Here is a 14,514-nt window from a genome sequence, read left to right on the forward strand (position 1 = left end):
CTCACAATTTTAAGTTTTGTGATAAAAGATAAATGTGAGTGCGTGGAGGCGGCGCAGCTGTGGGAGTGCAGCTTTGTTGTGGTATCACGTACACCACGTTTCTTCCAAGGACCTGAAGGATAACCTGAAATAATGTCAAGCAAAAGTCAACTCTTTCCTTTTTGTTTTTTAAAGGTTTTTCATTTGAAATAAAAATCAATCATTTTCCTTGCATCAGGTCATGTCCAGAGCCTTTATAGTATAAAATAAAAGTGACGTTTTTAATGGAGTAAATAAATACACATTTGCACAGATTGTCAGATAAATGAGTTTGTTGTGGACCAAACAAATCACATGAATATTATAACGGATCTACTAAAATAATATCTAGCAATGCCCAGCCATGCTGCTTTGCTCGCATGCTGCTTTTCTCTCATTCGTTTCCCTTCTTATTTCCTCTTATTTATTGTAGTGTGTCCCTGATTGTCCAGATTTGTAGCGCTGAAAAGACTTTTGTCAACTGCTCTTTACAGTGTTGAGTCCCAGTAACTAGCATGAGGTGAAAACAGCCTCCCCTGCATGGTCAATAGATTCCTGGGCCATTGGCTACTGTGATGTTGATATGCACACAATCTCCTTTGTGAGGACAGGCGCTGCCCCCGGGGGTCAGGTTTCACCCAGCCCCACAGAAAGACATTTACTGCATTCTGTGGCCCACCCCTGGGATCAGGCATGCTCCATTTTGAGGGGAGATTTCCTCCAATGACCAACCATTGAGTTTAGAAAGAAGAATTCAAATCACAAAGCCATTGTCTGAACACTGCCTTCCTACAGCTTCACGTCAGAGATGTTTTAGAAAGTGCTTGTTAAAATTGGCAAGGAATCGGCGTGTTTGCTCGTCAGTGCGTGGTCAGCTCAGACCTTTTCTCTGCTTACAGGGTGTCTGCTGTTGGGAAAGTATAGTTTAGCTTTCGTTTTTGTGTCTGAAAGTGGATCAAAGTGCAGAAATATATGTGTGTATAATTAACTGCAGACTTGTCAACAACACAACGATGGAAGGAGGGGGGAGATATCTCTTCCGGAACCGAGAGGAATTTGATAAGAAGATTAAATGGTTAAATTGTTCTGGATCTGACAGTGAACATGACAAGTCATCTCCTCTTCCTCAGCCCTGGAGGAAGAGCATCGCCCGGAGCAGGAGCACTCTTCCGCCATGTCTGACAGCGATGACGGCTCCCCACTCGACCTGTCAGGAAGAGGGCTCCTTGGGAAGCGCCGTCGCCGTGGCAACCTACCCAAAGAGGCGGTGCAGATTCTCCGAAGCTGGCTGTACGAGCACCGCTTCAACGCCTACCCGTCGGAGCAGGAGAAACTCAGCCTGTCGGGACAAACCAACCTCTCTTTGCTGCAGGTGTGTGTGTGTGTGTGTGTGTGTGTGTGTGTGTGTGTGTGTGTGTGTGTGTATCAATTCTGATCAAATGTATTGATTTTGTGTTGTACCAGAAACTCTTGGTTGTAGCACTTAAACTTTTAGCACTGCCTGTGTGCGAATGGTGGAAATCAAATGTCCAGTCACAAGTCAAGCATCAACGGTAACTAGACGGTTTCGCTCCCCACGCTGTGTCACAGTCCACACTCTTCCCTTTTCACTTTGTTGCATCATTAGTAGCGTTTCCTCCTTCCTCTCAGCACGCAGGCAGCCTGCTGTAGATAAGGCTGAGCAGGAGGAGATGGCAGCAGCAGCAGAGGTTCTTGTTATGTAGTCAGTTAACTGGAATGTTTCTGGCTGGCTTCTGTGGCTCAGCATATTTCAGCTCAGACCTTCATTATTGCCAGCTGTCTGAGCGCTCTCATCCGCCTGTCTCCCTCCTTTTTTCTTTTTTTTTTTTTTTTCTTTCGTTTTTTTTTTGTGTGTTTTCTCGCTGTACCACCAGAGGGAGTGAGCCAGGCTTCAGTCGCTGACATGGATGAACAAAGGTTGTAATTAAAGCCAAATGCCAGATTATTTTAGATCTAAACTGTGGTGCAGGAGTTGCATTTCTGGATCTGAATGATCCTTCTGCAGTCAGGATCTGCCCCAAAACTGTTTTTTTGGGCGTTTATATAAACTTCTGTTTACTCAAGGAATTCCCTTTTCCCCCAGATATGCAACTGGTTCATCAATGCACGTCGCCGCCTGTTGCCTGACCTGCTCCGGAAGGACGGCAAAGATCCCACCAAGTTCACCATCTCCCGTAAGGTTGGAGGTAAAAGTGAGGGCCACTCGGCTAACGGCGGGGAAGCCAGCTCTCCAGAAAGTGGTGCTTCCACTGCCTCTTCACAGCAGCGTCCGTCTGTGATCCGCTCGGCGCCTACTTTGGATCTCAGTCTCCTGGGGAACACGGCGACGGCTATTCTAACCGGAGCAGGCTACCCCGGTAAGGAAGCATCAGTCCAGGCGCTTATGAGGCTGGACACACAAAGCCTGCTAAAGGAAGCGGAGGAAAAGGGGTCTCAGTCGGCTTGCCTCAGCAGCACAACAATAGCAGCCAGTCCCACCAGCGGCCTCTTCAACACACCTCCTCCGACTCCTCCCGAGCTGTACCCAACCCAGGACTTCAGTGATTTGAGGCTCCTCGTAGATGCAGCTCTGCAAAGAGCTGCGGAGCAAGAGAGACTCGCGGCGACCCAGAACAAACTCTCAGAGGCTGTAAAGACTGAAGCTGTAGAGGAGAAGTCCAACGCTTACAGCAGTGACATGGGCCCGACCCCACCTCCAGAGGAACAAGTCATGGATCCTTCCAGGGTGCAGAGTCTGATGGAGAAGGCTATGGCTGTCCCCGTGTCAGGTGCAACTCCAGTAAGTTCTCCCGTGCCGGAGTCCTCGGCCACATCTGTGCCGGTCCCAGCTCCGGTGTTGCTCCCAGCCTCCAGGATATCTCCCCTTCCAGTTAATAAAGTGTTATGGAGTCCCATAGAGGTTGACTGTGTCCGAGCCTCCAGCCCGAACCAGCCTCAGCTCATGGTGCCGGTGTCCGCCTTCGTCTTGGGACACTCGGAGTCGCAGAAACCAGCTGCAGTTCCAGCTGTTACCCCAGCACCATCATTAGCATCGGTGTCGCCTCCCTGCACAAGTTCTGCAGATTCTTCAGTTCCGGACACAAGGTCGGTGCCGTCACCGGTCGCATCGAGCCAGGATCCTCCCCCAGCTGCTCCTCCCCCAGCCGTCGCCTCTCATTTAGCCTCTAGAGTCGCCGCGCTTCACCTGCCATTCCACAAACCCGCTTTCACCCCGACAACCGGCCCGTGCTCCATCCCCGCTTCACCCTCAGTGTCTTCTGCAACACCAGCGTCAGCCTCTTCCCCCTCGCCGACTGCTGTCCCCGCTGCCGCTTTGCCCACACCAGCAATCACACCTTGCCTGGGCCTCACCTCGCACCTCCCACCTCCTCTGCAGCCCTTCTCCGCAGGCAGCAGCAGCAGCAGGAATTCAGCAGTGGTGCCCAGCGTTTGGAGCGTGGTTCACGCTCACGCCAGGCAACCCACTTCCCTTCAAGTGGTAAAGACTCCCATCACCACGGTGTGGGGGCCCCAACACAGCCTGCACACAGTGAGTGAACCTGTCAACTAGAAGCTGAAGCTGGATCTTGTGTATTTGAGGTGGAGTGAAGCCAGACTGTTTTGGGTTTGGACAACACTGTATATAGAGGAATGTATCTTCACAAGCAGTCATGAAGCCCTGAGCCTGCACAAGACGACATAAGCTAACAGGCATGCGGACGTTTTGAAACAACTTTTTAACGTTTTAGTACACTGTTTGCATTGAAAACCGGTTCTTTTATAACACTTGTTTCTGTCAGACTGAAGGTTCCACGAAATGTTTTCTACAAAATGATTTGATGCCATCTTCAGAGACCGACCGCGTTGAGAAGAAAAACACCCCACATGTCAGCCAGTCTGGTTTCCAGCACAGCAGACTGGCCTCTCAAGTAGCAGAGCTGGACTTTTCTGAATGTAAAAAAAACAAAGAAAACAAAAGATGACATTTCTGTCGAGGACTGGTTGACCTATCATCCACTCCCGTTCAGATTACAAAGGATGAGTTTTTATTTTTTCCGAACGGCAACAACGTTCTAGATATCTGTAGTTGTAGTTGTGCAATTCAGATGACCAATTTTTATTTTTTTATTCTTATTTTTTTAACGAGTTAGTCTTTTTTTTTTTCCGTCATTCCTTTGCTTTTTCTTCCCTTATTCTATTGTTATAGAGACGCTAAGCAGAAGGGAAATTGTATATACTGCAGCAAGCCTCACTGATGAATCGATTGACTCCAAATCTCTCCATCATCCTGCCTTTTCATGCTTTCATTTGCCCTAATGAATTATCCTTATAAACGTTCCCAAACACCACGTTTCTTGTTTGGCCCTTTCCGTTTTATCGCAGCGTTTTGAACAAATGAGCGGTATTCTCGTTTTTTCTGTCCAGAAACACATCTTCTGTGTCATCTCGGCCGGCTCCCACCGGGGTGGAGCTGCATATAGCTCGCATTATGTTACACACAGCGGTCTCAGTGGAGAGGTGAGAGGAGTCTGATGCAGGAAGAAAACACGACGGTTCGCTGTGTTTCAGGTCTGAATGTCACACCGGTGGGAAGGGGTAGTTCATGCTTGCAGGTTATTGACAAAGCAAATGTAGCACATGTAGTGTCTGGTATTTTTTATCTGTTGGTACCTCATCGTTGACATTTTAGTTTGGTTGTACTTTCACTTTTTTGTTCAGAAATGGTTTCTATAGACTTTCTAAGCATCCATGAATCTTTAGTTTCCGTGAAACTGTGTTAGGATAAGTCACAATATTATGCTGAATGCCATCTGGACGTGTGTGTGTGTGTTTGGAGAAAAACTGGCTCTCCTTGTGCTGTAGGAGAGTTGCTAATTGAATCACCAGAGCTGTGGCGTTTCCCGACGTCACCGAGCTGCGTTCTGCTCACACGGTTGCATGTGGTTGGAGGTGGGATGTTGGATCTTACTGCTGAGCAATACCCACTGTGATCATTCCACGTTTGACTCTGTTTTTTGTGTGTGTCCTCCTCACCGAGCCAGTAGAAGCCGCGCACAGCTGTTTGTTTGTGTTGTCGTTCAGCTACTCAATAGACTGGTGGGCATTTATACCTCAGAATTCCACAGGCCATGTCAGGCGTGGGTCATGTACTGGATACGAAGCGTTTCAGTGATATTTGAACGTTTCGTACCACTGATGACACCTGTGAAACTGGAAACGGCTTGCTGGGTTTGGGTTTTATATGGCAACGTTTATCATAGATTTTAGATGCAAACTGGCACACCTTACATCCAGATGTGAAGCTGTAAATATTTAGTTTCTCTTTGTTTGGTATGTTCTGGCATGAGTTCAAACTGTAGTTTCTCTTCAGCCAAATGCATTCATGAACTTAGCGGTGAATAATGATTGATGGCGGTATGACTGGCTGCTGTGCCTTAAGCCTCCGACTGAGGAACAATGTTCCTAATGATTTTTTGTTTTTTTATTTTTTTTAAATATATATTAACTCTTAGTCTGTGCAATATATGCCTTAAACTTTAAATGTGTTTTTGTATGAACATTTCAAAGAAATAAAAGTTCTGTTTTTCATAAATTCAGTTTCTTTTGTCTTGAATTGCTCACAGAAGAAGAAAAAAATCCAGTGAGGATTTCCAAATGCATGAGCGGTGGATGAAGACGTCGCTGCATGTGGAAGCTTCCCCAAATAAGCTTTGGGACAGATGTGTTGCTGTTTGATGGGTTTGCATGGTTTGATTAATTTAAATAAAAGTGTGTGTTTGGACAAATTTAAGAAGAATCTTGAACCCAACGCTGAGAGCATCTGTGGTTCCGCTACGCTGTTGTCCACCTGAGGTTCATGCCATTTGCTTAATTTGTTTGTCCCTCTCTGTCCCGTGTTTGACCTGAGAATTGATCAAGACAAACTATTGAGGGGTATTTTAATTTCCTAAAAGCACCCAGAGGAGGCCAGTTGGAGGAGCTTTATGAGAATGCAGTAGCGCATCCTTTGTAAATGTTTGAAGCAGATGTGAGACGTTAATCTCAAATCGTGCATCGGACTGAATGTTTAGTCACAAATGCCTTTATTTCTTCTGACAGGGAAAAAAATGCACCGTAGTGCTGCAGCAACATACATTTATATATATATATATATATATATATATATAAAACATATATAATGTATATAACATGTATGATATGTGGAACTGATGTAGGTTAAAATATGGTAGATTTTGGTTTGTCTCTCACCACAGATGCAAGTGGAGAAACAAACAGGTAGAAATCTGATGGGTGTGGGCTCTGCCAGGATGACCGTTGTCCCAGCCATGGGACATGAAGGCTGACTGGAAAGGATCAGAGTATAAAAATTAAGATGTAAGGCTGATAAAATCAGACTCTCAACCCAAATGGAAAGTTAAGAGAAATTGTGGACAGCTGTACTAGACTTTCCATCACCATTTAATTCTGTTTTTCATCCCTCCAACGCAGGGATCTAACTCCGGTCCTCGAGAGTTTTCCCTGCTGCAACACACCTGAGCCTAATCAATGGCTCAGTAACAGGCAGATGGAGAAGATGACATGTTGTAGAACCTTTTCATTTGAATCAAGTGTGTTGCATCAGGGGAAACGCTTAAACCTGCTGGATGGTTGCTCATGAGGACCGGAGACCCCTGCTCCAGAGTCACTGTTATGTTTTTATAGTCTTCCTCTCCACCAGACCCCACCCTTACCAGAGAAATCGGAACAAAAACTGGGATTGCTGAACATCTGAGATGCTGCTGGATTTATATTTCATTCTTTAACAATCTTCCAAGTAGATTCATCCAAACAAGTAGCATCAATCACCTGAATGCACCAGTGATACATACGTGTGTGTGTGTGCGTGTGTGAATGAAATCAGAGGGACATTTAAGGGAATCTGGGTCAGAAAGATTTCTGAACACTCAAGACATCTTTATTTGCAGTTTCAAGACTGAAATCCTTCAACAGCAGGCCTGATCCCTCAACAAATACACACCAACAGCTGATGAACAAGACTGCACTTAAGACGAACATTGCTAGCAACCATTTGAACAGAAAAAAATCTTTTGATTGTCAAATGAACAATTTCTTTTTCTGTTTTCAGTCATGTGAGGATACAAACGTTACACAGAAAGGGGGTCGCGTTGCAGCGCGAGTGCAGGTGTGGAGCTAAACGGCAGGAAGACGTAAACATGGCGGATACTGTAGGAAGCACTGAAACTGGATGTCCAAACAGCCCCTCCCTTTCCAAAAAAAAAACAAAAAAAACACATTGGTGCTCAAAGCATCTCTAAAGTCCAGCTACCTTACTGTGAGTACGAGACAAACTGCAGCTGTGAAGCAGCGCAGGCTTGCAGCCGAGATGCAGATACTGTAATGAATCTTTATGCTACATTTCAATCCTAAACAACAACTGAGAATTTGTTTTCTGCAAAGTAACTCTTTGGAACATAACATTCTACCATTAATAAACACCAGGAAATGTAAAAAAGTTGTCCTGACACTGGAATCCTATTTATTTTTGCTCCAAAATACAAGGTTCAGAGGAAACGGGGGTAGATTTACGGTGCAGTAGGTGAGCAAGGGGGGAGGTGGGGGTTCCAGAAGAAGCCATCATGTCCGCCTACTCATCATCCTTGTCTTTGGCGCCATGTTTGAGGATGCGGGTGAACTCTGCGTAGTTGAAGTTGCCCTTCTTGTCAATAGGTGCCTCACGGAACAGCTCATCCACCTCCTCGTCTGTGAAGCGATCACCCATGGTGGTCAGCAGCTCTCTCAGGTGGTCTTCATGGATCACACCTTGCATGTTGACAGAAACACAGTAAGCCATGATTTAACCCCAACACATGCACACATTATGATCTGTGTGCACGTGACTCACCAGATCCCTCCTCATCAAAGCAGGCAAAGGCGTTGCGGATGACATCCTCGGGGTCCGTCCCGTTCAGCCTCTCTCCAAACATGGTGAGGAACATGGTGAAGTTGATCGGTCCAGGTGCTTCGCTCATCATGCCCTCAAGGTATTCATCAGAGGGGTTCTTACCTGAGGAACAACAACACTGCTTCATGTGCATGTTTGCGTATCAGTCTTGCTTGGTCATGTGTAGTTGGGTCAGTCCTGTACTGAGCTGATTGAAGCTACAGATTTAAAGAAACCTTTTATATTAAATGTGTTATTTCAAGTTCAGTCCTTGCAAATCAGAGCCCCCCCCCCCCCCCCATCCTTGGCTGGCGAGTTTCTTTTGCATCCATCAGGGTGCAGGTACATTGCACCGAGCTGCAGACGAAAAGGTTCAAACAGTTTTTGCTGTACCGAATAAGTGGCCCTATTTGTTTCTGTTTCCCTGTTTCATCTGTTGATTGGTGTTTTTACTGCACAGCAAACGACCCCCACAGGGATTATAAAGACTCCTTGAACTTTCAAGTACAAATTTCCTATGATAAAAGATTTTTTTGTTAATTCATTACAACAGCATCCTTAAATAATGCATCTTACATTCATAACAGACGTCAACGCCCTTATTTGACATTGCATTGTTCATCAACTGATCATCGCTGTCTATCTGCAGACTTTTGCACTAATTTTACTTAATTTACAAATCCATCCTTGCAATCAGCTCTATCCTCCTACATGCTACTTGAACAGAAAAGTCACAGCCTGCACTCCAAGGATTTTATTTCTTACAGCTTTTCCTTAGTTTGTACTGAATCGATATGATCATGACCAATGATGCCTTTCATGACAATTAAACCAAATTATCCCCTTCAAAAGGGCTCAGTTTGGGGTTCTGAAGCTCAGATTTTTAACTGGATGCATAAACAAAGTTATTTACCCAACGAGGCCAGCATGTCATGCAGATCCTCCTTGTCAATAAAACCATCTCTGTTCTGGTCGATCATGTTGAAAGCCTCCTTGAACTCCTGGATCTGGGACTGGTCGAACATAGCAAAGACGTTGGAGGTGGCCCTCTGAGGGCGCTTTTTGGTGGTCTTTCCCTTGGCTCGTTTGCTTGACATGGCGGCGACCGGATCTGGATCTGTGCACAGACAGTGTTCATTGGTTAAAAGAAAGCTGCAATGTGATCAATGAGCGGCTTGGATTCATTGCTGGTTTATATCAATGTCCTATGCTGTTTTTTTAGGACTAATTTCTAAATCTTAGGATTTTCTTTGATTTTATTTTGCAGTGAATTGCAGTATCCATGTAGCGGTGTTTTATATCATCTCTGCATTCACCTGCAGGTGGATCTTTGTCTTTCACTTCCTCGAGAGAATCACGTTCTCCATAAAATGTCAGGAGCTGTGACGGATGTGAAAATGACATGTCTCTACAGTGCACAATGCAACTAACTGCAGATATGTCCAGAATTAGACCTGCCACTCATGTTCAGCTCTACAAGGATTTGTGTGTGTGTGTGTGTGTGTGTGCGCTTGTATGAGGGAGCACTGATTGCATTATACTCCAGGGTAAATAGCAGACAGAGGACAGAGAGACAGCTTGGTTTGTGCAGGAAGCAGCAGGTGAAAGAGGCTGATTAGTCACACAGAAGAATGACATCATGTCATGATGGGAACTGAGGTGATGTTTCACCTCCTCAAAAGTTCATTCACCCTCACACGGATATTTTAAAAAGAAAAAAAAAAAAACAGTTTAAATGAAGGAATCTGAAAAATGACAGAAGACTTTAGTACCAATATAAACTTAAAAAACTTCCTGAAGATGAAGTTAGTGAAACATGTTTTAGATTCACTCAATATTTCAAATCTTAAGTCCTGGTTGAAAAACAATATTTTAAGAAGTCCAACTGATTGTGGACTCAGTAAAACACTTTGCCAAACCCCAAGCTCATCCCTCATTTCTTCATATAATCACCAGAAATATGTGCCGCAATTTATTAAAACAAGCCAGATAAACTGGAAATGCTGCATTTAGTTTTTGTTATTTTTACTATTTGGCCAACTGCCTGAACCCACTTAGAGAGGGTTTCTTATAAGCTTTCATCTTCAGGAGTAGGTCTCCAGATGTCTTGAAGGACTTCTCAAATGTTGGCAGCTTTTGGGGTCTCTTCTCCATCAAGATGATTGCTAAACTGGGGATCCAAACAAGGTGTTTCTGCTCCAGCTCGTGTCATTTGCTTTAACTCAGCCTTTTCTCCCAGTTTTCCTTCTGGCTTCCCATCAGCCATTGCTTCATGAAGACCATTTCTGATGAGGTTTCAGTGGACAGTAGATGGATCAACTGAACGGCAAGCTGTGATGGGTCTGGATTTACTTTGTTCTTCAAAGTCATCACTTTTAAATACTTGTAATCTACTATTTGTTTTTTCAGGCTTGTTCCTTTCTTTGACCTGATGTGTTTGAAGTTTTCAGCTACTAAGTCTTTAGGAATCACCTTGTTAATGCAGAATTCATGAGCTGAAAAAGATCCTTGGAGCGCCTGAAACTACTGTCGGGTTCATCCTCAGACTTTCTTTTTTATTTTTCTTTAAATGCTTGAATTGTTCATACATGACTGATAAGCTGATCGAGTTCTCTTTGCAAATGTTCAGGTGCAAGAAGTCGACAAACTGAAAAGCTGTCCCCTTCTCTCACTCCCTCCCTCCAGAAATACTGCTCAAGTATGGCTTGATACATCTTCAGAAAAAAAGGTTAGAGGGAGTCAAATATGAGTTATTCCCGTTCATTTTATTTACAGAACTTTATCAAAAACAAACTCATAATGGGGTCCGAGTGTGTGAAATAGCAGTAGTGAAATGCTGTGAATGGTTGTGTGACCATGTGTGCAATGTTGTACAAAAATGCAACCCAAAACTTAAATCATAATTACCGTGATGGGGAGAGAAATGCTGCCCAGCCAGAGGGGGAAAAAACCCAGGGAGTGAGTCTGGCAAAAGCAGGCATCATAAGTTAAGCCACTCTCACCTCTGCAGGTGCAGTACATTCTCTCCTAATCACACCTAATACAAACTAAGATGGCAAGCCATCACAAGAAGGTTTGATTCAAAATTTGAAAGAAATTTAAAGAATTGTATTTATTTTTTCTTTAAAAAGTCTCCAAACACTATTTTACCCATAAAGGAACAAGCTGCGATAACATGCCTTTTATGTGTAGTTTAATATGCATATGAAAATTCAATTTCATACAACTTTTTAAAGAAGTAAATAGATTTTCTGGTTACAGAAAACAAAATTGAACCTTACGTTGCGGTAATGCTTTAGTAGGCTTGTGTTTTTGCCATAAAAAGCCACCTGCTGCTCTGTTTCCATCAGATCTTTTTCTGTAATGTTTCTGTGTGTGACACTGTAGTTTTTTTTTATAATGATCCAGAGAAATGCCAAATTTCTGTTTACTGTCACTGATGCATGAATGAAGGCTTCAGAAACAAGCAAGTAAAGGAAAATTATGATATACAAATGAACGCAAATGCAGCTTGACTGGCAACTGTTCTGTCCAAAGTTTATGATCTGAAAAAGTGACCCGACAATCCACAGTAGCATTTGAATGAACATGGATCTCCGTGTTTGGCTCCTTTATATAGGAAAATAATTTGTGCATGAAAGCCAAGTGAGAATTTCTCTCATCCTTTCTGTGGCCACAAATACATGTTGGATGGCTCCTTCCTTTGATTTGTCTACAGTTTGGCTCCTGCTCTCTTCATATGCCAGAGAAATGAAGAAATCTGGAAGGCGTGTGCTGCTGGCACAAAGACCCTCCATTTTATGCCTCACAATGACTGAGGAAGCTGGAAACAAAAACAGCGTCTAAGCTTCACATCAAGGTTTCAGGAAAAGAGAACTCTAACTCTCCTGCCGCAGTAGTTCCTCAACACGCCACATTTTCAATATGCAGACACTTGTTGCAGCTCGAATAAAGTGGTTCCAAAGGAAATTGTCCAATTTGGAGTTTAATCATCTGTGCTGGTCATTCTGGAAAGAAGTCGCGTGGTGTTTAGTGATGCACCAGTGTGTTTCAATACAGACCAGCAGATTTTAAGGAGTCTTTGTTACATTAAAATTTATGAGTGGACAAAAAGAAAAATATCCAGGCCTAACAGATCTAAGAGGCTATATAGAGACAACTTAAACCCCCTGCACAAAATGATTCAGCAATGATTCACAGAGAGGCTGAGAACAACTGTTTTTGACCTTCGTAACATAAGCCATCGCCGGACACACCTCAGGTTGGCTTGTACAGACAATAGTATTAGTTCACTGACCACCACAGCTCCTCTATGGACCCTTTTGTCCCTCTGGCGATGACAAAGCTCCTCTGTCCTTCTGTCTAACAAGAACACACACTGTTTGATATTGACACACAGTAAGGCTGTCATCCCTCTCACCCTTTGCTCAGGTCGTGTGGGTCACTCACTACTGAACTAAAGACTATAAAGCCAGTGGCAAGGAATTCCAAAAGCAAACAGAGCAAAGAGGAATGTAATCTCTCATTGCCTATAATAAGACAACGTCAGAGGTGTGTGTGTGTTTAAGAGAATGTGAGCCAAACAGATCAAAATGGGTCAGCTGCATTTGGAAATTCCTCTGAGTAATGAGCCGTGGTGATGAGATGGAAGTAACCGTGCATGCATAGAGTTAAAACACATCTACAGAGTTACACAACTACTCTAAAACGTTCTTAAATCAGTAAATAAAAAAAAGAAAAACTTCCTTCAGATCCACTTTAAGAAGCTCCAGTATCTGACAGTACAGCAGTGAACCACTAAACCCAGAGAATTTACACCACTCAACCACTCCAAAAGCATCAAATAAGAACTTTCTCATGCTGTATATACTATATTTGTACAGCCCATGGTTAAAAACAGATTAAACTCTCACCTTGGCTTCAGGTAGAAATATTTGGGAGTCCTTGAAACTCCTTTTGTCTGGTCCCGTTACAGCAGTGGGAAAGGAAGCAGGGAGCCCTGGTGAAAAGTTTGCTTAAAGAATCACACTCATCGTGGGCCCCACCCCTTTCTGTCACGGCCAATGGTGAGAGCAGCCTGGCCCCTACAAAGACATCCCAGGCCAGGACATTTCTCCATACAAGGCAAAGGAATGCACAGTCTGCAGCCTGCTACTGCCACGGTCGGTCGTTGCTCAGGATGTTTGGGAGAAAGGCCCAAATGACAGGAACCATGATAAGCCTGCCTTATTTAGAGAAAAGAGCCTAAACAATTGAAGGCTCTGGATGGAGGAGTGCAGAGGAAACACGAGGGAGAGAGTTGTGAGGAGATGCAGAGCAGTCTTGGGAGGCTGCTTTTTGTAGTTTAGAGAATCAGGGTTTCCTTAAATAGGCAGTGAGGCTGGGCATCCCTAAATGAGAGAGAAACACCTGAAATCAAGTCATTGACGAGGTGTCTGCTTCGTGGGTTTTGACACTTTCACAACCTTATGTTTTTCCCTCCTTTATTTATTTATTTTTTTCAGATTTTAACAAGAATATGAACCTATAAATAAAACTAAAGTTTACAGAATGTCTAAAATTTTGTTTTTTCCTTTTATGGGAGCTTTTTAGAGAAAGTTTTACAATCTTTTCATTTTAATTTAAGCTGTTTACATCAGCTAAAAGTGTATTTCTTTTTATTCAGGCAATGTTTCATTTAGCCCAAAAGTTTGGGATTATTTTGATATCAGATATAATGAGAAAGTAATCTTAATTGTATGATTATTATTATTATTATTAGTAGTAGTAGTAGTAGTAGTAGTAGTAGTTGTTGTAGTAGTGGTAGTTTTTATTATTATTATTATTATTATTATTAATAATAATGATAATGATGATAATAATAATAATCTATTTTATGTATTTAAAAATTATGAATAATTGTCTGTAAATAAAAAAAGTATAAACATGCTGCTTAGTATGAATGGCATGTACTTTGTGTTTCTGTTTTAGAAATACCAATATTTCATGTCTTAATATCTGAATAACCCAAGAATAATATCTAAGTGGCAGAAGACTACAAAAGGGTTTCCTGAATGGTTTTTAGGCAAAGAAAGGACTGGAGGCCTCTTTGTTTGATCAAACTGGGAAAGTGCAGTGATGCCCTCTACTGGATTATAGTGGTTATTATTTCATAATCTCATGAACATTTTAATGGGTACAAAATGCGTTAAAATGCGATTGGCTTGTGAACTTGTTGATTTTAGTAATAGAATCTATATATTGAATTGTTTTACGAGTTAATTATTATTATTATTTATTTATTGTTTGTTTGTTTGACTTACTTTTTCCGAAGCAGAACTAGTGGTCACATTTATATACGAAGTATACAAAGTGTGTATTTTCCCTCTGCAAATAACATCTATGGTTCAGTTTCAGTGTCCAAAGTTTTAACGCTGGCGTGTTTTGACATACCAGTCTGTGTCAAACAGCAACAGAAATCAACGTTCTTTTTTTTTTCTTAAAAAGCACATTATTGTAATATTTAGATTTCAATACGACACGTGATCAGTTATATTTGTTACATTCATAAAGTC

At 42.8% G+C, this 14,514-nt stretch overlaps 1 protein-coding gene across 1 annotated transcript; it reads right to left on the reverse strand.

Annotated features, from left to right (window-relative positions):
• Positions 1-6,936: 6,936 nt before the first annotated feature.
• myl9b (myosin, light chain 9b, regulatory) lies at positions 6,937-12,973 on the reverse strand. The gene is made up of 4 exons (XM_079242906.1): positions 12,874-12,973; positions 8,874-9,077; positions 7,922-8,083; positions 6,937-7,839 (listed from the first exon to the last, which is right to left on the reverse strand). The coding sequence occupies exons 2-4, from the start codon at positions 9,055-9,057 to the stop codon at positions 7,664-7,666; spliced, it is 522 nt and encodes a 173-aa protein (XP_079099032.1). The 5' UTR covers positions 9,058-9,077; positions 12,874-12,973; the 3' UTR covers positions 6,937-7,663.
• Positions 12,974-14,514: the final 1,541 nt, after the last annotated feature.

Source organism: Telmatherina bonti (assembly GCF_933228915.1).
Source record: "Telmatherina bonti genome assembly, chromosome: 6".
Classification (NCBI taxonomy): Eukaryota; Metazoa; Chordata; class Actinopteri; order Atheriniformes; family Telmatherinidae; genus Telmatherina; species Telmatherina bonti.